General features: G+C 37.5%; 2 protein-coding genes across 5 annotated transcripts; one reads left to right on the forward strand and one right to left on the reverse strand.

Moving 5' to 3' along the window:
- Positions 1–11,749, reverse strand: PUS7L (pseudouridine synthase 7 like). Its single transcript, XM_039726684.1, has 8 exons — positions 10,558–11,749; positions 9,737–9,896; positions 8,574–8,769; positions 6,653–6,751; positions 4,922–5,003; positions 3,282–3,559; positions 1,604–1,657; positions 1–1,032 (listed from the first exon to the last, which is right to left on the reverse strand). The coding sequence occupies exons 1-8, from the start codon at positions 11,372–11,374 to the stop codon at positions 709–711; spliced, it is 2,010 nt and encodes a 669-aa protein (XP_039582618.1). The 5' UTR covers positions 11,375–11,749; the 3' UTR covers positions 1–708.
- IRAK4 (interleukin 1 receptor associated kinase 4) lies at positions 11,224–24,644 on the forward strand. Of its 4 annotated transcripts, none has more exons than XM_039726686.1 (12): positions 11,224–11,353; positions 12,081–12,250; positions 13,384–13,529; positions 13,882–14,079; positions 14,833–14,993; positions 15,657–15,721; positions 15,996–16,110; positions 18,162–18,304; positions 21,193–21,376; positions 22,175–22,237; positions 22,895–23,053; positions 23,168–24,644. In XM_039726686.1, the coding sequence occupies exons 2-12, from the start codon at positions 12,090–12,092 to the stop codon at positions 23,198–23,200; spliced, it is 1,428 nt and encodes a 475-aa protein (XP_039582620.1). In that variant the 5' UTR covers positions 11,224–11,353; positions 12,081–12,089; the 3' UTR covers positions 23,201–24,644. The 4 variants fall into 4 exon arrangements, with proteins under 4 accessions (XP_039582620.1, XP_039582619.1, XP_039582621.1 ...); XM_039726685.1 differs by lacking the exon at positions 11,224–11,353 and adding an exon at positions 11,770–11,902; XM_039726687.1 differs by lacking the exon at positions 11,224–11,353 and having other exon boundaries at positions 11,909–12,250; positions 18,195–18,304.
- Positions 24,645–24,731: the final 87 nt, after the last annotated feature.

Here is a 24,731-nt window from a genome sequence, read left to right on the forward strand (position 1 = left end):
TCTTGTAAACAATGTTATATGGTTTTGGTTTTATTATAAATGTTTTTTCCAGTGATGTCAAGTACTCATCTGATCTTGAAGAACTTACTAAAATAGGCACTCCCAGCTATGCACTACTGAATCCTGACATTGTCAGCATTAACTTAATTTGGGGCATTCATCAAATGTCTGATAAGGCAACCGACAACTTGTCACTGTTGACTCAGGGCTTTAACCTTTTAACACCAAATACCTGAACACAATGAAACACAACAAATTTAGGAAACCTCAGTACAACCTTTCAGTTAGAAACCTTTAGACTTGACCATTATTGCTTGAATAGCATTTAGTATAAAACATATAAAAATACTATGAATTACAAGATATATTTGTTTGCTGCAAATGCATTTCCAGGACTTAACTTTGCAAGCCTGATTTCTCTGCAAACAGGAAATTCATGCTGCTTGCCCATGATTTCTTTAAGTTCTGTTAGACCATCCTGGTGCAACAGTTTTACTCCAATGCATTCAATGCATTTAAGAGTTTGGAATTATTTTGAAACATTCTAAAGGATTTTGGTAATGTTTTTTTTCCTTATCTGCATGAATCTCAATCTAAAGTTTTTTCCTGTTCATGACTTGAACCTGTTATTCTCCCTTATGTTCTTGCCATTACATGCAAAATACCAACATTGTACAATTTTTCTGCAATCTTTTGTTAAGTGGAATCTTAAAAATCACATTTCATTATTTCTCTCAGACAGACTGTTGCGTAACATGAAGGATCAAGGTCAAATGATATATGAAGAGAGACTTCTAAATCATTCAGATGGTTGTCCTCAATTTTGATCTCTTTTTCACTACTTTCCAAAAAATATGAGAGATTCTGAACATTCTTCAAAATGAGTCTGTAGCATCCAGGTATATTTAGCTGTAATGGAGACACTCTGAATTTGCACAACTCCAGCTCATCCTTGGAAAGTCTTTCATGGTACCATTGTCCAACTTTATTACTGGGATACTTGATACTGTGTCCAACCATCGGAAGAACCACCTTCAAAGAAAAAAAACAAACAAATCTGAGGCAGTGCTCATCCATTCCCCTTTAAATAAATGTGATCATTTAAAATGTGTTTAAACCTTGTGTTTGGGGGGCTGAAATAGTAAACCAGCAGATTCTCTTGTGAAATGAAGCTGTGCATTGGCAGGTATATTGAATGTCATTAAAAATAATCAGTGTATCACGATTCCTCAAACAAAGCAGTCTACAGCAGCAAAGATATTCAGTTGCCATATATTCAGTTGCCATGCAAGACTTCACAACTACACTCTGAAACCTTCAAAAATTAGAATGTCAACTCCTTTTGAAAGTTTTTCCCAGTAGACTGAAATCTTTCCCAAAGTATTCAGCTTCAGGATAAATACTGCCATACTGCAAATGACACTGTACTCATTTCCACTGCCAAGTAAATTTGTTTTGAGTGTGGAAATTAGTTCACATGTGTTTTCTTCAGTGAGCATTCTGGCAGGGACAAAGCACCAGTTAAATTAATCACATTATTTAAAACAAAACATTTTAATCAAATAAAAAAATCAACAATTCAGAATTTTTCATATAGACTTACTTGGTATATAGAATATTTGTTAGCTGATTCTTCTGAAGCAGTGACTACATGAACCTGACAAGACATTTAAGAAGAAAAAAACAATAAGCTTTTAAAAAGTAAAAACATATGCTTTATTTAAAGAATTATGCACTGTACTCACAAACTTGCACAAAATATTAAGATTATTTGACTGCTGTAGGGGCAATAAATTCAGATATGAAAAAATCTTAAGATATGCTTAATTTATATGAATCAGTTTACTGGTAGATGGAGCTGCATTAAACATTTACTGATGCTAGCTACCACTATTATTCTTCAAGTCAGAAGTTAACAATGCCATCTTGTGCTACATCAGCAAATGTAAAAATACAAAAAAAATGTTTTATATGAAGAAGGAATATATCTACATAAAACTCAGTAACTCAATACTGAATGTAATACATCTGCTTTTAATTTTGTTTGATCTAATTGTTTCATTAGCATTCACTCTCAAAAATACTGGTAAAGAAAAATCTCAACTGAAAGACAAGCTACTCCATAGGGAGTGGAGGTAACGTTTCAAATGCTCTTGTCTTCAAATTTGTAAGAGGTTCACCCAAAAGAAATTAATTACATTCTGCCTCTGCACACATCTGTTTGTTCTCCAGTAAAACACTGCACAGTTTATGATTGATCTGATTAGGAGAAACATAGAATCATAGCATAATCTAGGTTGGAAAAGATTGAGTCCAGCTGCAAACCTAAAATTGCCAAGTCCACCACTAAACCCTCATCGCAGACCTCCAGGGATGATGTCTTAACCCATTCTCTGTGCAGCCTGTTCCAGTGCTTGATAACCTTTTTGGTGAAGAACATTTTCTAATACACAATCTAAATTTTTCTGGCATAACTTGAGGCTATTTCCTCTTGTCCTACCACTTGCTACTTGGCAACTATCTTCACAATAAGGTATGCTAACCCTAAAAGAAAAGAGCACTTCAGAATGGACTCGAGTATGTCCAAACTTGGGACCAGACACTCCACTGCCAGATTCTACTCACTGGCTCACCTATGGCTCCATGCACAGTTCCCAGGCTGAGCTATGGGCAAGTAGAAGCACTCCCTTGCCTTTTAGTACTTTACCAAGAAGACCACAGCATTTTTTCAACAGCTGCTGCCAGTTTAGACTCAACACCAGTGAAATTGTGCTAAACATGTTTTGTCTCTGTAACTGCAATGAGATTATCAGTTCAGCCTGAGGTTCCACCCTGAACTCACACTCAGCATTGTATTTAGGAAGGGCCTGACATGGAGAGCAAGACTCACACCTGCACTGACTGGTAATATGGAAACACCCAGCGTCTACTTTGAAGGTTTTTCCCAGTCACATCCTAAGATCATTATATACCATGGAGACTAAATTTTCACATGTATCATTTCTGACCTTCTGCTCCTTCCTCTCACTTGAATAATATTAACAGCCAAAACAGATTAAAGTCACTAATTATATGTTTAGCTCGTAGGTTTATTTATGGTGAAACAAAAAAAAAATATCCTACATTATGTTTTTTTAACTTTGTCACGAATATTAAATATTTTAATGAATGGACCAAAATAAAGGCATTAGAATATGTCTGCTTATGTATTCAAGTGCATTAAGTTGTTTGGGGTTTTTGTTGTTTTCTTTTTACAAGAACTACTTTACAAGAAGACTCACCTTGTCATTCAGGGAAATGTTTTCATCATTTTCTTCCAAGAAGACAAGATCACCCTCGACCACTTTTGAGCCATAAGTCTTCAGCCTATATGATGCTGCTTCATTCCAAATTTTACTGCAATAAGCATGGACATAGAATATGCGCAAGGAGTGAGGAATGCTGAGCCATCCTTTGGTACAACCTTCATCATTTACACCATAGCGATTTAAAGCTCGCAGCAACATCTTCTCTCTTACTTTAAATTCTGGAAGCATTACAAGTGTGCCCTTTGCATCTTCTGATATAAACAAAAATAACCATGTCAGTAATCCCTGATTATTCAAGTATTACCTGACATTTAAAAAGATAAAATAATCAAATAGAGAAAAAAAGGTGTCAATCTAGTGTCTCCATGCTTTGATTATTTCCTTTCCTTCAATGTGCTGTGTTAGACAAATTTCATCTTGTACGCCTATCAACACAGACCCATGAATTTATTCTGTTTCATGCAGTATAAATTAAAGTGGCTGTCATTCAGTTATTCAGCTTAGTTCGAACAATTTTTTTTTTTAGAAACTTATTTTATCACTCCAAAGGGTTTTTTTGAACCAGGTAACTGGAAGTAAAAGCCAAGCTGTAAAAGAGTATTAAATCTCTATTTCTCATCATTTCAGAAGCCGTATTTCACAGCAGGTAAAAACCATGTCAATACTTTAAAGGCAAAAATTACATTGGCCTTAGGGAATTCTGACTCTTAAGCAGACGAAAATGCACTTAATCAGATTTTTACTACATTATATAAATGCTGTATATTTAAAATTTTATGGGTTTTCTTTTTCATATTACAAGTGATTGCCTGATGAAGCCTTTTGCACAGACTTCTATGTCTGCTTCCAAGAAAAGGCAAGCAGCTGCTTTCAGGGTCCACATCGACTGGAAGTTCCATGCATCATACAGCCATGTACAGAACAGAATCATTTATCTTACACTTTTTTGTGAAACCAAACATACCTTTGTCTTTTGAAGCTATATATCATAGCTGGTATGTCAATCTACAGTGATAAGCAGGCTAATAGATGGGGAATATTTGAAAAGAAAAATATATTTGAAGTTGAGAGCAACTTCAAATTGGTGACAAAGTTCGGCTGAATGATAAAACTGACAAATATTGCAAACAGAGCACTCCACTCAGCACACTCCTGCTTTTGACCTATTTTGTTGATTTTAGCTCAAGAAAGAAAGAAAGTAGATGTGTTAAGTGCTGAGTATGAGTTGGGTGCCACACTCCTGTATACTTCCCTCACTAGGGAGAAGAAATTCATTATCCAAAAGCAGACAGATGGAAGGAGGCCACAACTCCTCTGATCATTCCTAGTCTCTTCCAGCATTATGATATACAGCGTTTGCTTCCATATTTTCTTGCACCTGAAGCACATTAATTTTCCTCTATTTTTCACATTTAGGGCCTCATCCTCATATAATTTTGAAATGTGCAACTCTATTGAGTTGCACATATAAAAACTGTAATGAAGTTCATGATAATGAAGTGTAAGTAGCATAAAGCAGTAAAAAAATAAAAAGTATTTCCCTGTGCAGCAACATTTTACTACCTCACAATATAGACTCTGCATAAGTACATGGACAATTTAAGTGGACATACCAGTTTGAAGAAAGTATCTTTTTGCATTGTTTACAGGATCATCAGTATCTTCAGGTGTGAAAAATAATTTCACAGCTTTCACCTTAAAAGTACAATTTTTTTCAGTTAAATATGAGTATTTGTCAGCTAAACAGGTAATTATGCATCTTAACATATTCTGCAAGCTCTCAAAATTCAGCTATTTAGTGTCGAAGTAAAATTCTCCCTTTCACAGAAGATCCCACGAACCACAGAACAATGTGTTGTGACCCTTCTCAGATTATGAAGAGGTTTTAGTCACCCAGAAAATGTAAAACAGTTTTCAAAACTCTGTGAGAAAACAGGTCACTTTCTTGGTCATCCAGTTCAAACTTCTTCACGTGAAATCATCATCATTCTATCTTGAACAGGAAGGTTCCTTCCATCCTGCATGCTTCATGCAAAATTTAGATTGAACACTTTCCACAGTCTCATACAAAGGGAAAACCTTTTCTTAATTTTGTTTTTTTAATACTGATGTGTATTAGGTTAGATGACACTGCAAGAAGGAAAACACTACAGTAATCTCTGCTACTTGCAATGTTAGAGGAGCTGCTCGATTTTGCTAGCACTTCTACCAACCTGTGACACTGGCTCCTGTCCTCCTCTGTATTGGACTGTGCAAGCCCATACTGGCACATTTTTAACATAAACAGTAATTCCTACCTATTTTAAATTAAAGTAACTAAGTTAAGACTAAGGATTTAAATCACAATTCCTCAGGGACTGGCACCTAGACCCACTGCTATCTGATGTCATATACATCAACAGCAACATTCACGAGCTGCCCTCAAATCTTGATTTTTGTATTTGAAAGATAAATTTTCTTGATTTTTGCTCAGAATCACAACAAGATTAGAAGAAAAGGATACTCAAGTATCTTTTTGACTTTGTAGTGTCTAATGAGTCTGCTATCTGTGCCAAACACTATACCACATACACTGAAAAGTACATGACTCTTATTATTACTTAATAAGCTCAGAACTGAAGAGTTTGGGAAAGTAGTTTTTCTTGATTTTTCTCAGAATCACAAGATTAGAAGAAAAGGATACTCAAGTATCTTTTTGACTTTGTAGTGTCTAATGAGTCTGCTATCTGTGCCAAACACTATACCACATACACTGAAAAGTAAATGACTCTTATCTTATTAATTATTACTTAATAAGCTCAGAACTGAAGAGTTTGGGAAAGTAGTCAAGCAATAATGGAAAGCAGAAATCTCTTCTATATGGCAGATAAACTACCACAGTATTGAAACAGCAAATGCTTTCTTATGAACTTATGTGACATTTTCAAGAAGTAAACAGACCCCCAGCAGGATAAAGAAGCTACAGTTCAGAGGTGATCAGGACCATGAATAAACACTGTATGAAGACTGCTGCTTTTCAGTGTTCAAACCTTGTATGGAATGCAAGCACTTTCCTGCCAAGTGGCATGATGACAATCCCAATCACATTCCAATCACAGACAGAACTATCACCCCAGAACTATTTAAGACTTCACTTGCTGTTTAAAAAAGGTTTTAGTTTCAGTATGAATATCTTCATGCTTATGTTGTTATCAAAACTGATCTAGCAATTGCTTCCAGCACACAGATGGATTTATCTCACAAATGAAATTGTTCACTGAGAAGGTCAACTGCAGTGCTAGATACTGCAACAGTAATATGAAATTCTCTTGACAGTAAGTACTCAAATTACAAAATGGAAATACCATTTTTTCCTTCAGTAAAGCCAATCCTATTTGATCTGTCTGAACAATTTGTCCTTGTCCAAATCGCTGAGGTCCGTAGTAATTCACAAAACCTTTTGTCTAAAATGAGAAAGAATAAATATGTTACATGCATGAAAGTACTGGATGTGATCAATAAGTCCAGGAAGACAACACACATACATCTATATTTACATCCAAAATGTATAAAACCAGAATCAGAAGTTACATGAAAAGCAAAACTCATAATTCATTATGATATTTTGGCACTAAAAAGATATCTAAAAAGATATCAAGTTCTACCATTGTCTTCATATTATTAAAAAGATCCCAGGTAAATGAAACAAAATTATTCCTGTATAGTTAATTATTATAATTACAACTACAGGTCAAGTCAAAGTAATTAAGCTTTTTAAATGTGTCAGATTATGGAATCTCTACTCAAGCAAATGTAGCACAGCTAATGAACAGTAACCACTGAGCATTTTTTTTTCCTAAAAACACAAATCTTTTTAACATGAGATAATTTCTGTTATTACTGCAATATAATGGTCAAAAGTGAACACTTCTGCAAACTGGGATTTTAAATCTCATAAATTCTAGGTCACACGTGAGAAGTAAAATCACAGTCATGTGACCCAAGGAGAACACCCTTTTCTAGAAAATAGTAAATATACATGGAGCAGACAAACACAAAACACATATTTGTTTTGCAAATGGTTATTAGGTTCAAATTTTATAATCTTGCTTTGAACACCTATAGGTCCCATACACAATTTTACTTTCACAGAAGATGAAAAATGCCTATTTTGGATTAATACGTATCCTGTTTTGTCATTTATCTTCTGACCAGTAAAGTAAATCTAATAAAGCAACACACAATCATGGGAATTTAGGTTTATGTTCCAAACAGAAAAATAAAATAATGCTTTTTCTGCTCAGCTGGAGCAAAAAAAGCATTATAGTACCAGCTGAATGCTTTTTTTAAAAGTAGAATTAATTTTCAAAAAACGTGTAATGTATTTTGCTTTTGCATACTGGGTAGGTTTTCATTCAAGAATTTATTCCTGTATTCATCTTCTTAAAGCAATTTATATTAATGAATGCTTTTCTTAAAAGTAGAATTAATTTTCAAAAAATGTGTAATGTATTTTGCTTTTGCACACTGGGTAGTTTTCATTCAAGAATTTATTCCTGTATTCATCTTCTTAAAGCAATTTATATTATAGTTATTACTTCAAAAGATAGGGCAAGAAAATCAGTACTGCAAAAAGTATTTACAGTTTTTCCCTTCCATTGTTTGCTTTTATTTTTCTTGGTGGTTTAAGAATGTCTGATGATTGGAGTTTCCTTCAGGGACTAAGGAAAGCAGAATCAAAATCCACTGCATTTCAGGGGAGTCTTCTTTCTCAGAAATGGACATTCCACATATGTTCATACCACGAAAGCTTTTCATCCAAGCCAACCATGCATGGTCCTCACATGACCAAAAAAGGCAACCAGCAGTGATGTGCAGTGAGCCTATGTGTGTATGTACAGCTATCCCATACACATCAGATGGATGTGTCAGTACATTGCTTCCCCTTCATCTGCCACAGTGAGACCCATCACTTGGCTCACCCCAGCTCTGTGCAGCAATGCTCCTATATCCATTCTCATTTGTTACTGAATTCCCCTTTTGCTGCACCACTCCGGGGTCTCCAGTCTGAAACACAGAATCAATCCACTTGCAATCCCTTCTTGGGAGGCAATTTTACTCCTGATTATCTAAGTAATGCAGGAACAATATAAAACTGCAAAAAGCACCAAACTTGGGAAATAGTGCAATTACTGTGTTATTACAAGCATTTTCCTTAAAAGCACTTTTTATAAGAGCAAACAATTAAAACTCTGTTCATTATCAGCAACCATGAGTCCTTCTTACCTTAACACTTTCCACTGCTTCAGCTATTCTCTCCTTCAAATCTGCAGAAGAGTCGTGACTGTGGTGCTGGAGATCTCTCACAACTATATCGAAGTGATTGCCCTTCAGCTGACCAAGTCTGAGGTGCTGGTATGCTGGACGGATGTTGTGTATTTTCATACCCTTTTTTTCCATTTTGTTTCCAAGTTCCTTCAACCTGAATGAATAATAGGGAGAAATTATGAACCATCCTCTACTAAAGCTATGCAACTTCTAATGGATGTCTTGTTCATCTTTGCACCAATACAAAAAACACTTAAAAAATAAAATGGGATGCAAAACAATTATTATGAGAAAACCAAATCAAATGGAGAGATAGAAGTCTTAAAATTTAGTTATAATCCAGAAATACTTTTTAAATGATTGGCATTTTTATGATACTGACAGACGCTGGAATTAAGCAATTCATGTAACTTTCTCAGAGTAACTGCACTGAATTGTTAATTTTTTCAATTGATAAGCTAGTTACTTTTTTACTCTTTACTCCTCAAAACCTGTTTTTCATTAAAGAAAAAGGAAAATAAAAGGTAATGTGCTCTAGCAGCCTCCAAAACACAACTGCTCTTTCTCTGTCAGACTTAACAAAAACAAATTCAGTGCACTGATTCTTTGGGTGTGCTCACACATGCTTGTAATTGGAAACACAGTTGACAGTTCAAATATTTACCCTTTAAAATATCCACTCAATCTCTTTGTTCTTAAAAGAACTTCTTTGTAAATAAGAGTCATTCAAATCAAAGGAAAATTTCAGCATAAGAGCTTGAATCCTAAGCAATATTTTAATAACTTCATAAACTGTTCATTTATGAAAAACATTTCTTTCTCTTGCTGTGTGGATGCACTTACCTATTTTTCTTCATCATTAAAACACTAACACAAAGTTTTGCTAATTATCTCCTGAACAACTGGCCTTACAGTCCAGTTTGCAGTGGAGTTTTACCATTGGCTTGAATGCCAAGTTTCATATTCCCTAAAGCCACAAAAGATTAAAGTAATTTCCACTGTGTTCTGTACAGGCAAGGGGAAGACACATCAGTAAGAATATTTCAAGAGATCATACCACGTTGATACTTATTAACACCAAAAACTACGTGCTAAACTGCTTGTACCCAGATTTTAAGTACCTCTCAGGAGTCACCTTTTTCACCACCATAGGCTGCAAAGTGATTGCCTTCTTATCTTTGATGCCAGTGTAACTGAAGTCTGAAGGAAGAACATCAAGTTCAGCTGCCAACAAGCCGATTGCTTCTAGTGTTTCCAGGTTTTCTTTCTGAAGGGTGAAAGCTGGAACAATCATTTCAGAATTATTAGAAACTTGCCTTTATGTTTGAGTGTTCTGCCATGACAGATGGTCAGGTTCTTCCCCTCAGACTTTAACAGCATGAAAATTCTAAAGAAACTGCCCTCCTACCCCACAAAACTAAATCAAATGAGACTTTTACAGCACAGAAGGAAAAAAAATATATACACAAAACTCAGACCAACCAAAAACCCTGATGCCTTTAAAAAGAGTACCTCATAAAAGGCAACACAATTCAACAGACATGCATGGACGTATTGCAGGAAACATTCTCTGTGTCAGAGAATACTTTGTAGAGTGAGAGCGTAAGTCAAATGTGACCTTACAAACTTGTTCAGTATCTAGATGCACCTCCTAAAATCCCATAATTACATTCAAGGGAAAGCTATCACCCTGGGAATGCCACAGAGTTAGTTAGTGGCTCCAATTAAAAGAACTGTAACCATTATCAGGGAGCAGTTTATGCCAAATCCCTACAGTAACTTGATTCCTCCATTTCATTCTCCAGGGATGTAACACCACTGCATTGATAATGATTCATTTCAACTTGACAGGCCTGTGTGTCATATAAAAATGATCCTGAGTACCAGTCTTATCTACAGAACACCATTAATAACCTGCCACCTACACTAAAAATGTATTTACCTGTATAAATATCTTGCTTCTCCTGAAAACCACCAGCACATCTTTTTCTGGACCCACTTTTTCCTCGAAACCGTACCGTTATTGATGTATTTGGCTGATCGTTGACATCTGTCGTGGTAAAAGATTTTGTTTCTAAAAGCTTTCCAAATTTTCTATTGATAAAGTGGTGAACTGTTTTTCTGTGCTCTTTGTTTCCATCAGGCTCAAAGGAAAACGTAGAATTTTCTAACTTGGCATCTAAAAATTTAAAGAAATCACTCGTTTCCTTTTCAGTCACTAATTGACAAAGTTCTCTGTAATCAGGATTCCCTTTTACAATCATTTCATTGTCTTTTGTAAGAGTGACTAGAAAGGGGAATTTCTGCCTAACAGCACTGTGTAAATCTGCTCGAATTTTCTTGTCCAGCCTAGGTCCTAGCGAGAACTCCCTAGCACCAGCATCCGCGCTGTTTTCCAAGCCCCACGCATCCTTCACGTCGCAGGCAAATCTGCCGAGCAGTTCGCTCACGGGCTTGCCGAGCAGGGACTCCAACACAGGGGCCCGCCCGCGGCCGGACTGCAGCCCGGGCTCTGCCGCACGCTCGCTCGTGCCCGGGCACGCGGCACAGCCGCCTCCCGCCCGCCCGGGGCCGCTCGGCGCCGTCCTGCGCCTCTTGGGCTCCCCGGGACGCGGGCTGCTCCGGGGCGGCTCAGCTCGGCACTCCCCGAGGGAGAGCTCGGGCGCCTCGAGCTCCGTCACCACGAAGTCGCTCGGCGAGTTTTTGATGGTGCCGCGGAAGCCGGCGTGCTCGCCCAGGTAACTGAAGGAGGGCAGCATGGCTGCGGCCTGCCTGCTCCCGCCGGGCCGCGGAGGAAAACGGAGCGGGGCGGAACAGCATCAGCCGCTACGAGGAAGGCTGCTGAAGGGCAGGGAGGCAGGGACGGACGGACGGACGGACGGAAGGACGGATGGATGCAGGGACCCAGGCTGGGAGCGAAGCACGAACGGACGGACAGACAGACAGACAGGCGGGAGCGCTGCGGCCCCGGCAGCCGCCGCCAGGGGGCGCCACGACCTCCTCCCCCCCGCTTCCCATCAACGGGGCCCAAGGACGTTACCAAGTTCCCCAGGGCCGGGGGGGGGAAAGCCACGAGACAACGAGCCCCCCTCCTCGCGGCCAGACATGGGGCGTGCCGGGGGCGGGGTCCCTCTCGGCCGCCTATGGGGTGGCCAGGTGGGAGAGCGCTTCCGCTTTGTCATCACCGCGCCGGTGACGTCAGCGGCACCGGGAGGCTGGGCCCCGCCCCCTTAAAGGGGAAGCGTTAAAGGCGGAGGGGAAGCGGGGCCCGCGGGTCGGGAGAGACGGTGAGGCGTGAGGGGGCCCCGGCGGCGCCGGCTCCGCCCCGGTTCCGCCCCGGCGGCGGGGTGCAGGGGGCGCTCGCAGCCGGGAACGGTGGGCGGGGGCCGGGCCGGGGGCGGGTGTGGCCCTTGGCTGCGCGGCCGCTTCCCGGCGCCCCGCAGGGATAACGCTGTGTCCCGCCAGGAGCGGAGGATGGGCGAGCCCGTGACGGAGTCCACGTTCGTCCGCTGCCTGAGCTACGGGCTTGTGCGGCGGCTGGCAGAGCTCATCGACCCGCAGGAAGGGTGGAAGAAGCTTGCGGTGGATATAACCAGCCCGTGCGGTGACAGCAGATACAGCCAGGCGCACATAAGGTCCTCCACCAAAGCCCCGTAACTAAACCCGTGCATTTGAACACAAACACCTTGTTAACCCCGCTTCCCGTCCCGTTACCGTAACTCGCTGCACTTCCTGTGCTGTGGGCACCTGTGTCTGACAGTCCCTTTCCTTAGGGAACGCAAGTAATTACTCCTAATTTTACTGCAGCTCAGGTTCTAAGCAAACCTCAGAAAATTGACTGAAGAAATTAGGATTAATTAGAATACACACATAGGTATTTTTAGCAATACAGCACGGGCTGCATAACTTTGTGTGCCCTAAAGACTAGTGGGCATTGATGTTATGGTGCCCAAGAGACAGCTGTGCTGTAACTCCTAATTCACTGCTTCCAAGAAAATGCCCAATAAATGTAAGGAACCCAAGGCCTAAAACTAACAAGTTTACTTGAGGTGTAATGCTTGCAATATTTTATAAGCACCTCATTGCTTGAAAGGCTTGTTGAATCTTCATTGAAGCTGTTTCAAAGACTATGGGGTTTTTAGATGCTGTATCATCTTGGATTTCCAGTCTTTTCTAGTAATGGTAGTATTAAATCTTTGAAATCTTCGTTGGAGCTGTTTCAAAGACTATGGGTTTTTTAGGTGCTGTATGTATCATCTTGGATTTCCAGTCTTTTCTAGTAATGGTAGTATTAAATCTTTGTTCTTCTTTCAATAATAATATTAAATCAGTCAGAATACTGGCTCTCATGTTCTTCTTAATGCCCATATCAAAATATTCAAGGTGGAATGTGAATGCTAAATGGATGCAAAACAATTATTTTTGCCATTTGATCTGGGTCTGACTTACTCTCTGTCTCTAGCTGACGTTCTCTTCTCTGTTAGTCCAAGATGCCATTATATTATGGACCCTAGACAAACAGCTGAAGCCATGCATATGTGTATTTCCCATAGTTTTTCCCATATTTTGCATGCCTTTACCCTGATTTTAAATGTGTTCAGGTTTTTTTTAATGTGTTTTCAGAAGATTTGTGGTTTTTGCAGTACATTCAGATTTTTTTTCAATGTTGTTTTTTCTTGTCATTTGCCTTTAATCTCTTTCCCTTCATGCTTCTTGAGATAATTTTTTCCTTTTTTTTTAATACTGGTCTTAATATTTATCTTTTAAGGAGATTTGAGGCATTTGTACAGATGGGAAAGAGCCCCACCTGTGAATTGCTTTATGACTGGGGAACCACAAACTGTACAGTTGCTGATCTTGTGGATCTGCTGATAAGGAATCAGTTCCTAGCACCAGCAAGCCTTTTGCTTCCAGGTAACTTGTTGCTCTTGGACATTTTGTACTGTGTTCTCAGTTTTCTAAGATGCTAAAGAACTTCATACTAATTTGAAAATCAGAAAGGATTAGGTTAAAATAACCAAAAGTGAATATATTTTCCACTTTCTATCATTTGTAATAACAGTTTAAGTGTTTCAAGTTTCAATAAGAGTGCTGGAGTTTACACATCACTATGTGATGTGTAAAGGGGGGCTAAGCACAATATAACCTGGTTAACAATATAACATACTTATGTGTCTCCTAATTTTCAAAAATACTGGCATTAACATTACTTAGTTTTTCTCTGGTTCCTAATGTAGTTAACGCTTTTTCTAAATTCCCTTTTCAGAAGCTGTAAGGATGCCACAGGAAGTTACATTACCTCTTTCTTCACAGGAAACCTTGCCTATACATGAGAAACAACTACCTGTACAAGAAAAAAAAGTGGCATCTGTAAAGCCTGCTTTAGCTCAGAGTACTGAGAAGCAGCATTCAGATTCTTCCTGCTCAGGTGAAGAAAACAGCAGCTCACAGTCCAGTAACACAGGTAGACATTCACTTTGGTAGAATTCAGTGCTATTTTTTTTTTTTTGCTGATGTGTTCTTCACCCATGTGAAATAAATCATGGTGGTGCATGAGAGTGATGACTCTATTCCTGTCATGGTGCATTTGTGGGAAACAGCATCTTGCCAAAAAATCACCTACTTTGAGGGTAATTAACTTAACTGTTAATTAAATTGCAACTTCTTTTTTGACACACATAATCCTGTTGTGCTTTTCCAATACCTATTTTATAGACTGTTCAGCATCTCATGCTTTGAAACAAGGTTTTGTATGTCAGAAATTACAAAGAATGCTGGAGAAAAAATGGCTGAAGAAGGCATTTTAGGAATGTGTGTGGTTGGTCTGTTCTTTCCTAAAGGTTCATATTTGGGTTGCTGCCAGGAACATGATGTAACGTTGGTGTATTTTTTATATATGAGGCAGTGTGGCTCTCTCTGTGATCTCAGAAATTAATGTACACATTTAATTTCTGCTACCTGTATTACAAGTATGAATCAAAAATACAATCAGATGCGTGCTACAGTGTTAGTTGTGAAGAAAATGATGCACAGGTAATTGTGTATGTTCATCTGCCTTCCTTTTGTGTTTCTGGTATCTTCATCACAGAGCTGGAAGTAGGGCTCCACTATGTCAGGTTTTGTGCAGTAGCAAGTTTTTGTTTCAAGAGAACTGAAACAGAAAACCTTGTTCCTTAAGTGAAAACATAGTTTTATGCTAAATATCAATGTCTTTCAGATTTCCAGAATTTTTTGTTTCATGACTTGGAAAGCATTACAAATAATTTTGATGTGCGACCAGAATCAGCTGGAGGTAATAAACTGGGAGAAGGTGGCTTTGGCATTGTGTTCAAAGGCTACATCAATGGCAAAAACGTGGCTGTCAAGAAGCTCATTGCTGTGAGTTGTCCTGGGGTTTTTTCATTTTAATGACTGTGTACTTTATAGAATAGACTTGTTTATCTTGTTTATTGTGAAAAGCGTTCAATGATACATTTCAAAAAGCATTGTGACCATGTTACACATTAGTTGGATTAAGAAATTTATCCTTACTCCCATCAGAGTTGCAAGTCAGCACAGTCACAGGAGCCAATTCTTGCCTTCTCTGTGGTTGTTCTTTGAGAAGCCAAGCGAGTTGTTGGGAAGAGCAGAGTGCTTCCCCAGTTGTTTTCCCCTCACTCTCAAGAAGTGCCAGAAGAGAAGAGATCCTAAGGTGGTTTCCATTTCAGATTAGGATGGCTGAGATTCACAAGCTAAATTGTCACAGAATTTCAGTCTTCATAAGCATTGTTTTGTGTGAATATTGAATTTGGTAATTAAGTGCTATTAGGGTGTGATTGCAATGAATGGAGTAAGTTGTTGATTGCTGAAACTGGATCCATTTATCCAGTTATACAGTGTTCCAAGGAATTTAAAGTCACATTCTGATACTTTATTTTGAACTGAGTAGAAGGTGTATTGTGAAAAGTTAACTAAGAATGGCTTGCAATTCTTTTTTTTTTTTAATGAACTGTGCATTTATCATGACCCAATGATGTTAATATCAAATACTTCTTTTTATAGATGGTTGATGTTAGTGTTCAGGAGTTGAAACAGCAGTTTGAGCAAGAAATAAACATAATGGCAAAGTGAGTACATCATTATATAATTTTTGTCTTTCTAACATAACAATTTGCTGAAAATGTTTGCTGAAAATGTTCACTGAAAATGTTTAACTGAAAATGTTTCTTATACAGCACAAGCACATTTTGTTTGTTTTAAAACATCACCACACAAACCTGGCTTTGTGCAGTAGAGGTGAAACAAGTCATTGGGAATCAAGTTCCCCTCTACCTTGTGTTTTCCTCAGATGAGAGTCTTACAGAGCACATGTGAACAGATTTTTTTTCTTTTTTTCTGTAGGTGTCAGCATGAAAATTTAGTAGAATTACTTGGTTTCTCAAGTGATGGTGCTCAGCCATGTCTGGTGTATGAATACATGCCCAACGGTTCATTGCTTGACAGGCTTGCTTGTCTGGTAAGTGAAATCTCTTCTAGCTTCCAGTTGCCTTACTTTGCCCAAGTACAGGAATCTGTGGAATGTCTTTCAAATGGAACTGAGCTGTAATGTTTTACTACTTAAAATGATGTTTTACTGCTTTCTTCTTGTGTTCTAATAACAAGTATCCTTCCAATAAGATTTTACACAAACATTTTAGATAGATTAAAGTCAAATCAGGCTGTCAGTGCAATGTCATGTACTGCTATCTCAATCATCATAGAAGCTTGCACTGACTGTGCCTGTGTGAGGCAGTGCAGAGGGTGCTGCAGTCTTGTTCCCAGTTCTTATGTTGGCATGTTCTCTCCTGAGATTCTGCAAAATCTGCGAAACTGACCTTGTTCACTGTCCTTGTGATAGTGGTTATAACACAGTGCTCATGGTCTGCTTATCTCTTTCTGAAGTACGTAAGTAAATGTGAGTTTCAATTTAAAAAAAATATTATTTTGTGTAAATGCTTAAGATTTAATCACATGGTGTATGTTCTAGCCTTGGCCTTAAGTAAATAACAAGTTGCTTTGGTTTGGTGAGATGACTCTGTGTATCAAGGACACACCATCCAATAGTAAGCCAGACTTAAGGTAGTAGATCAGTGTCTGTGTTAATTTGTTGAAGGAGTTCAAAAAATCTGCCTAATACTAAGCAATTGCTGCTTCTGTGGTTGCAATCTGGTGAACATTCTATACTGGTGCTACTTCAACCGCCCATGTCCCCAGACCCAAAATGTTGGGCTTGCATTTTTTTCTGCACTGATCCTCTGGTTGTACCGGTTCAAGCATCTGTCATTTGGAGAAAGATCTGGATTAGGTAACTGACCAGACTGATAAAATAATACTTGGTGAAAAAAATATTTAATTTTGATGAGGAGACATTTCCTTTGTAGGGCTGCACAAATACTTCTGCTCCAGTGGGAAAAAAGTGGTGCTATGATGAGAATGAATAGCAGTGCTTGGGGAAATAACCAAGGGGTAACCAGCTCTGTTACCACTGCTGTCTCAGTTTAGATTGATTTGTTTTCTTGCATACACTGCTATAGGTGCAATTTTTTATTTTTTTTTTAACTGAATCAGTGCGGAAGAGTGACTAAGTCTTACCTAAGGACAGTGCAAGTTTATCTGTAGAAATGAGCAGTGCTTAACAAGGATGTATATGAAAATGGTTATCAGTGTAGCTAGCTGTTATCATCAAGGGAGCTTTAAAGACTGGGGATAATTGAAAGCTAAAGGAGAAATAAATGTCTCTTCCTTTACAAGGAAGAGACAAAGTTATGGCATAAATCAAGGAATCTAAATCAGAATCTATAAATTAGAAAGAATCTTTTTCTAATAAGATCAGAGAGGTGAGTAATGTATTTACTTGAATATCTGTTCTTGCTGATAATTTAATTTTGTGACTTCACTGCATGTGTTTGATGCACAGACTCTTGCTTGTGTCATCTTTGTGTCTGGATGTTGAGCAGGCAAGGGAGGTGGTAGAATGGTGAGATACTGTAATCCGCTTGCCGTGGACACTGACAAGTTTTTTAATGACTGTTTTTTAAATGTAGATGTCCTTACTTCTGAGGTTTAATTAGCATGAGTATAATTAAACTCTCAAGAAGTCCAAAAATGCTGGAAGATTGATTCTTGTTGTTAGTAAAAACTGCTTTGAATTATTTGCTTCGGGTTGAAGGCTCTGGTATAAGGGCCAGTACAAAGTGGGAGTTGCAGTAGATACAGATAGGTCTTTGTAGAGCAGCTGGCCTTGGAGGGTCACAATCAAACATTAACCAAGAACATTTTTTGCAACTGGCAACTTAATCTAAGGCAAAATGCAGGAAAATAATGTAATGTGACAAAAGCATGTATTTCTGCCCAAGTCAATTAAGAAATGTATGCTGGTAGTGTTTTTAATCATCCTCTTGAAAACAACAAAACATAGCAAGAAATCACTTTTGGGTTGTAGGGTTTTTGTATGTTTGTTTTGGTTTATGTGATATATTATGTGATATATTATATATTGTTTTGTATATATGTATATATATTTTTCAGATTTTTACTTGCCTTTCTCTCTTCTTAATCAAGGATGAAACTCCACCAATTCCTTGGAATATGAGGTGTAAAATTGTTCAAGGTACAGCAAATGGCATCAACTTTTTGCATGAAAATAATCACATTCACAGAGATATTAAAAGGTAAAACCTGCAGACTATTGCTGGCTGTATTTTTGCATTTTAATTTTTCTTTTTCATCTTTCCCCTGTTAAAGTAATTTTAGAGAGAACAAACTGCAAAAAGCATTACTTCAGTCAAGGGCACCATCTTCTGCAAGTGACATCCATCTCCACAATCTTGTCTGTGCCACAAGGACATGAACAGTACAGACTTCTGAAGATAATTATGGGGCTAGAACCATAGAATTGCTTAGGGTGGAAAAGACCTTTAAGATCATCAAGTCCAGTCATTAACCCACACTGCCATGTCCACTGGCAAACCACATCCCAAGGTGCCTGCATCTACATGTCTTTCAAATATCTGCAGGGCTGGTGACTCCACCACTTTCCTGGGCAGCCTGTTTCACTGCTTCACTCGGTGAAGAAGTTTTTCCTAGCACCTAATTTAAACCTCCTGTGGCACAAATTGAGGCCATTTCCTCTTGTCCCATTGCTTGCTGCTTGGGAGAGGAGACTGACCCCCACCTGGCTCCAGCCTCCTTTCAGACTGTTAATTGTAGGGTGCCAGAAGGTCTTCCCTGAGGCTCCTTTTCTGCCAGCTCCCTTAGCTGCTAGACAGCTTTCCAGCCAGGAGATTTTGCATTGTAATTGTCATTTGTGTTATAAATGTAATATGTAAATTGTAATATGTATCTTAAATTGTAATTTGTATTTGTTGCTTTCAAATAATTGAGTGCTGTGAGAACACACAAAGTTCTGTTCTTTAACTGCTTCTAATGAAGCTGCTGTTGAAGAATAATTAATTTTAAATAGGGAATTTTTCAGATAAAAGCACATCTTTCTTTTTCCTTTTTGTAGAACACTTCTTCAGAGTGTCTCCTTTGATTTACTCCTATTTTTTATGAATACAGTATAATTACTTCAGTCAGGTTCATGAAGTTCAGGGTTCTTCAGTGATAATGAATGGTCATTGTTTGTTATACCAGAGTTCTTTTCTATGGAACTCAGAATAGGTGAAGGTTTTGTTGTAGAGATTGGTTGGCTTTTAGTGGTATTTTTATTGTTGTTTGTTTCCTCTTTATATTAGAGTTCACTCTGTTAGTTTTTTTAAATAGAAGCCCAAATCTTTGAAGCAAAGCCCCAAATGCCTTACTCCTTCTGATGGTTAAGAAGGAGCAACTGACTGCGTGTTACAGATGAATGTTTCAGTAGCTTTCTGGTTTCTGGCAACTCTGCTAAATACAGGCAAATTCAGTTTTGTGACCTTTCAGCTTGGGGGGAACAAGCATTTGCTTCAGCTGCCTCACGTATGTGCTTGCTGCTTTGACAGTTTGTTTCTTCTTTCTTCCCTGCTTAAGCCTCTGGAGAAGTGTAATGACTGCAAGGGATGCACTTTTTTACCTTACGCTGCCTCTGCCCTTCTAACTGCTGTGAGTTGATCATTTTAGAGAATTTGGTTTGGGGATTTTTTTTTAGTTTGAATAACATTTTGCAACTTGTTGTGTGAGTAGTTCAATACGTTTGATTGATACTATTAATAGTGCTGTCACTCCCAGGTATCTTCTTAGATGTCTCTTCATCTAAATGTTTACTTCAGTCTTCATTTTGCTGTGATGTCTAGATACCATTCATAAACACACAGGCATTAGAACAGCTTCTCTAGTCTAGAGGGGACAAGATTTAATGGGTATTCTCACAGTTGTTCATACTTTTTTGGATTGGTTATGCCCAGGAAATAGTTCAGTTCTCTTCGGAAGCTTGAAAGTTGCAGTAAGACTTGCATTTGTTGTGCTTTTGGTGGTGTACCCAAACATAATGACCACTCTTTGGAGTTGACTCAAGTTGATAAGAAGCTGAGATTCATGAAGTTGTGATTTTCATTCTCTTTTTTAAGTTGAGCTTTAAACAGGAGACCAGTTGGTGGATGATGCCTTGACAAGTGTCTGGCCTTTTGTAGTGGTCATATATCTAGAATTATTTATAGCAGTTCTAACATCAAGTGACCCTTTGTAACTTAGAGCTGTTTTAATTTTGTTCAGGTTTGATGAACAAGAAGGGGAAGTTAGAAGTATAACTTTCTAGCAAGTTTTATATGTTATATCAGGCATTGTGGATTTCTTACAGTTCCATTAAAGTGATCAGAAAATGAGGATTTCATAAATATTAAATCAAGCTATTTTAAAATGGTTTTAAGTGGTACAAGTTTAAAACCCAGTAGATTTCTGCTGTAATTCATCCCACTGAGTATTTTATGAAAGCTTTAAGGACTTTGAGATGAGCCTCATTTGTCAGGGTTGCCTTTTTTTAAGAAAAATAAAAGCTGGAGGTCAAGTGAAAACACAGCACATAGAATATTCTAGCAGTAATGAAATTTTCTGGTTTTCTTTCAAGACAAGAATAAGAGTATTATTTATTCAACATGAATTTGTCATGGTTGACATAGTATTAGATAATAGGTATAAAAAATCTGCTTTTGTTAGTTCTGAGCAGAGATTTAGACTGTAAGAATTAAACTGTGATTCAGTAGAAGTTGATCAGAGCTAAGTATTCTCTATTGTCCCTCCTAAAGCCAAGCTATAAATGTACCATAATTGGTCTGTTAAAATAAAGTTTTGTATTTCTAAGGTTTGGGGGGTGGGGGGAGTGTCTAATTTTTTTCCTTGGATGGATCTTGCAGTCATTTCTTCATTTATTTAAAGGAATGAATTTTGAAATTGAGCAATTTCCAACAAAACTAAATTTACCTAACTTGTTTTATGAATAATGTATAAATATCTTGGCTTTCAAGATAGTCAAAATAGCAGTTAACATTTGGTTACTAAAGAATTATTAGACTTTTTAAAACCTATTTTCTGTACTGTTTGGAAAATTCTCTTTTTTGTTTTTTCCCCTACCTCCCCTCTCCACCAGTGCAAATATCTTATTAACTGAAACATATGTGCCCAAAATTTCTGACTTTGGCCTTGCAAGAGCATCGGTAACATTCACACAGACAATCATGACTGAGAGAATTGTTGGAACAGCAGCCTACATGGCACCTGAAGCTCTGCGAGGAGAGATAACACCTAAATCTGATATCTTCAGTTTTGGAGTAGTAAGTAGAATGTGGGAAGCAGTATATGACTTCTTTTGTTAATGATAAAAGCACACAAAATCAAGAGTATCTGAAATGAAATTATTACTCTGGTCTATAATTTTTCTTTTTCCTAATAGATATTTTCTTAGGATAGTGTTTCTAAACTTTGACTGTGTTAAAATCATTTTAATATGTCAATTTACTATGTTAAAGACAAGAGTAAAATAATATTTCAGTTTCTAGCTAAATGTGGTTTGAAGTAGCGTGGAACATCATTTTTGCTTGCATGGTACTGCACAAAAGTGTAATTCAGGCTGAAAAAGAAAATTTAAGAAAATGGTCCAAAATTATTGTTTTTACTATATTCAACACCAAAAAAATAAAATGTCCATGTTGGATTTGCCTTAGAGCTGAGTACAAAAAAGACATGAGCTTAATATTTGGAAGAAAAATGAATCCATTCTGAATAGATCCAAGACCCTACTCACTATTGGCCATTTCCTTCACAGCATTTAGTTTCATGGGAAGGTGGGCCCAACTATGTGTGAATAGTTTGGAAATCCTTCAGTCTTGCTGTGAAGGAGCCCCATGTAGGGTGAGAATAACTTGTGTTGAAATTTGTAAGCCACACTGCTAATAACAGTTAATGAAAGTAAAGGTAGGAACAAAACCAATGAATTGTATAGGAAATCTTTGGACAAATACAGATTCTGAGAGTATTTGACAGACTGGAGTTTTGCAGATCTATATGCTAAGATATATATGCTAAGGCATATTCTGTGCTTTATTTTCTCTTCTGATTTTTCTTCCTCCTAGGTCTTACTAGAAATAATAACGGGTCTTCCTCCAGTAGATGAAAACCGGGAGCCACAGTTGCTGGTATGTTCTTCATACTTTCTCCTTCCCTCCCACTGCTCCAGGATCACTTTATATGAAATTAAATCATAGGTTAACAGGTTCTGAGACAATCAGCTGTTGGTCAGCAATTTCAGAGTGACCCATAGAGGAAGGCAGAAGATCTGCCTGTACTCATTGCCTCTTATTTATTAATTTATGCTACCTCAAACAGTATGTGGAATTACAAATAACCCATTTCAAGTGTGTTGGAACTGAGGACTTTTGGACTAAACCAGTCAGATTTAAAATTGATTTCTGATTAGAAGTTTCCAGTAGATCCCACTGAGACTGGAAACAGAGGATTAGTTTACAGACAGATTCGTTTATAGGAAGAGGCTTTATAAAAGTGATAAAATAATTATACCAGCTTAAGCTTGTCTATTTTTGGGTTATTAGGATACTTGGTTGATTGTGCCTCTTCTTTTACAGAAGAAACAATGCTAGAAAACTGAGCCTTGAAGTGAGAGACAGTTAAATCTGTATGATATGGCTTAAAGAAATTTGCTTTATGATGTTGTGGTAATTAAAATTATATAGAAAAAAAATAATAAATTAATAAAAATGTCATTTATTTATACTCTCACATGCTGTTCAGATACTTACAATGTTATCTGTTTGTTGGTTCAAATTCTCTTGTAGTTAAGTATAAAAGATGAAATTGAGGATGAGGAAGCAACTATTGAAGATTATGTTGATGAAAAAATGAGTGACTGGGATGTACCTTCAATTCATAAAATGTATTCAATTGCTGATCGGTGTCTGAATGACAAAAAAACCAGAAGGCCGGACATTAAGATGGTATGTAGTCTTTCAGAATAAAAGGCTTATTTTGGCTGAGAGAGTGTGTGTGTGTGTGTTCCCTGTGTATGGTTACAGTATCAGTTAATTATATTTCTGTCTGTTCTCTTCCAGGTCCAACAGCAGCTCCAAGAGATAAAAACTTGATAAGGTGTCTCTTCTTGATACACCAGTGTTTCTGTAATGGAGACACCAGTACCAAACACTTAATCAGTATTTAGTGCAACATTATCAATGATTCTGCTTTCCAGAACTTTCTGGACACATGTAAGGTGGGCTGTTGGCCTGTCAGGAGCTCTTTCACATTTCCTTGGTCACTGGGCCATTAACATGGGAACACTCTTTCTTGTATTAACAAATTGCAGTGCTGGTGCATCATCTTCTCCTACAGCTTGTTAAATCCATTTCCATATTACATTCTATTTGATTCTTTTTATTTCCAAATACCTAGTATGTCTGCTGCAAAGGCATATGACTGTAACTGGGCAGAATGTTTTTTCTGCTAATTGCTTTCTTGATCAGGTGTACTAGGCCTTTGGCTATTGAAGACAAAACCATTTAATAGCTATAATGGTACTTAATGTTGTCTTTTTGAGAAGTGACAATAGTATTACCCAGTTTAAACAAGCTTCTAGTTAATATTTTAGCTTAAAAGTTCATATTAGAGTGAATGGTCTAGTACTGTTAGTGAATGTGATTATTATCAAAAAGTCTTCCTGGTATTAGTTTTAGTCAAATAAAGGCTGCAGGACATTTTCTAGGTTATTTTTTCCATTTCAAGGGCTCCCGAGCAAAATAGTTATCTTGCTGTGCAGATGCATTTACACTTGCAAATGCTTTCTTACAGTGAACTCTATGATGACAAACCATTTAATTTTTATTCACAGGAAGACTCTTAGCTACTTTGACTATTTTAGGAGAATTCAGTATTTTTAGTACTTTAGGAGAGGATTCCATATGGATTATAAATACAGATGGTTGCTTTTCTTGAAGGGGTCAGAATAATGATGTGAAGACCAGTTCTGCATTTCACTTAGTCAAATAATTAAGCTATTTTTAATATATATATGTATGTATATTAACTAAATACAAAAATACCCTTCTGAAAGTATAAATGGAAAGCTTTTTTAAAATAGATACATTGAAAGATCAAAGCAGACTAAAAATGGAATGAAAGTGACTAGTAAGATTCCAGATACTTTGGACTAGTATGAACATATTACCATTGTAAATGAAAGATGTTATTTTCATATTAACTCATTTTGTACCTCGTGAACTTTCTTAATAGCTTAAGGATAAGAACATGTTCTGATCTACAGTTAAATTTAAAATTCTGTGATTATGTGACTTCATTCAGGAATATATACCTCATTGTAGGAAGCATGTAATTTCAATGTAATTATGTCATTAGATTTCTGGCTATTTATTGAGTTTGTATTGCCTTTTCAATCTGCTAGCTTAATTTAGAAAAAAGAATCTACCTAGTGGCTTCTAGATTTCTTGAGTATAAATTGTAAAAAACTGTTAACATATAAAAAAACTCTGCATTATTACTTCTTTCTACTATTAAAACTTTGAGCCTTGAAAATAATCATCATTTTGTGTTGCTTGCATTTCTGTTAATAACATTATGGTAACCTCACTGCGTGGAATAAAGCTGTACAGCTCTGAACATGGA

This window comes from Passer montanus, unplaced genomic scaffold, assembly GCF_014805655.1.
Source record: "Passer montanus isolate IOZ18808 unplaced genomic scaffold, ASM1480565v1 scaffold6, whole genome shotgun sequence".
NCBI classification, from domain to species: domain Eukaryota; kingdom Metazoa; phylum Chordata; class Aves; order Passeriformes; family Passeridae; genus Passer; species Passer montanus.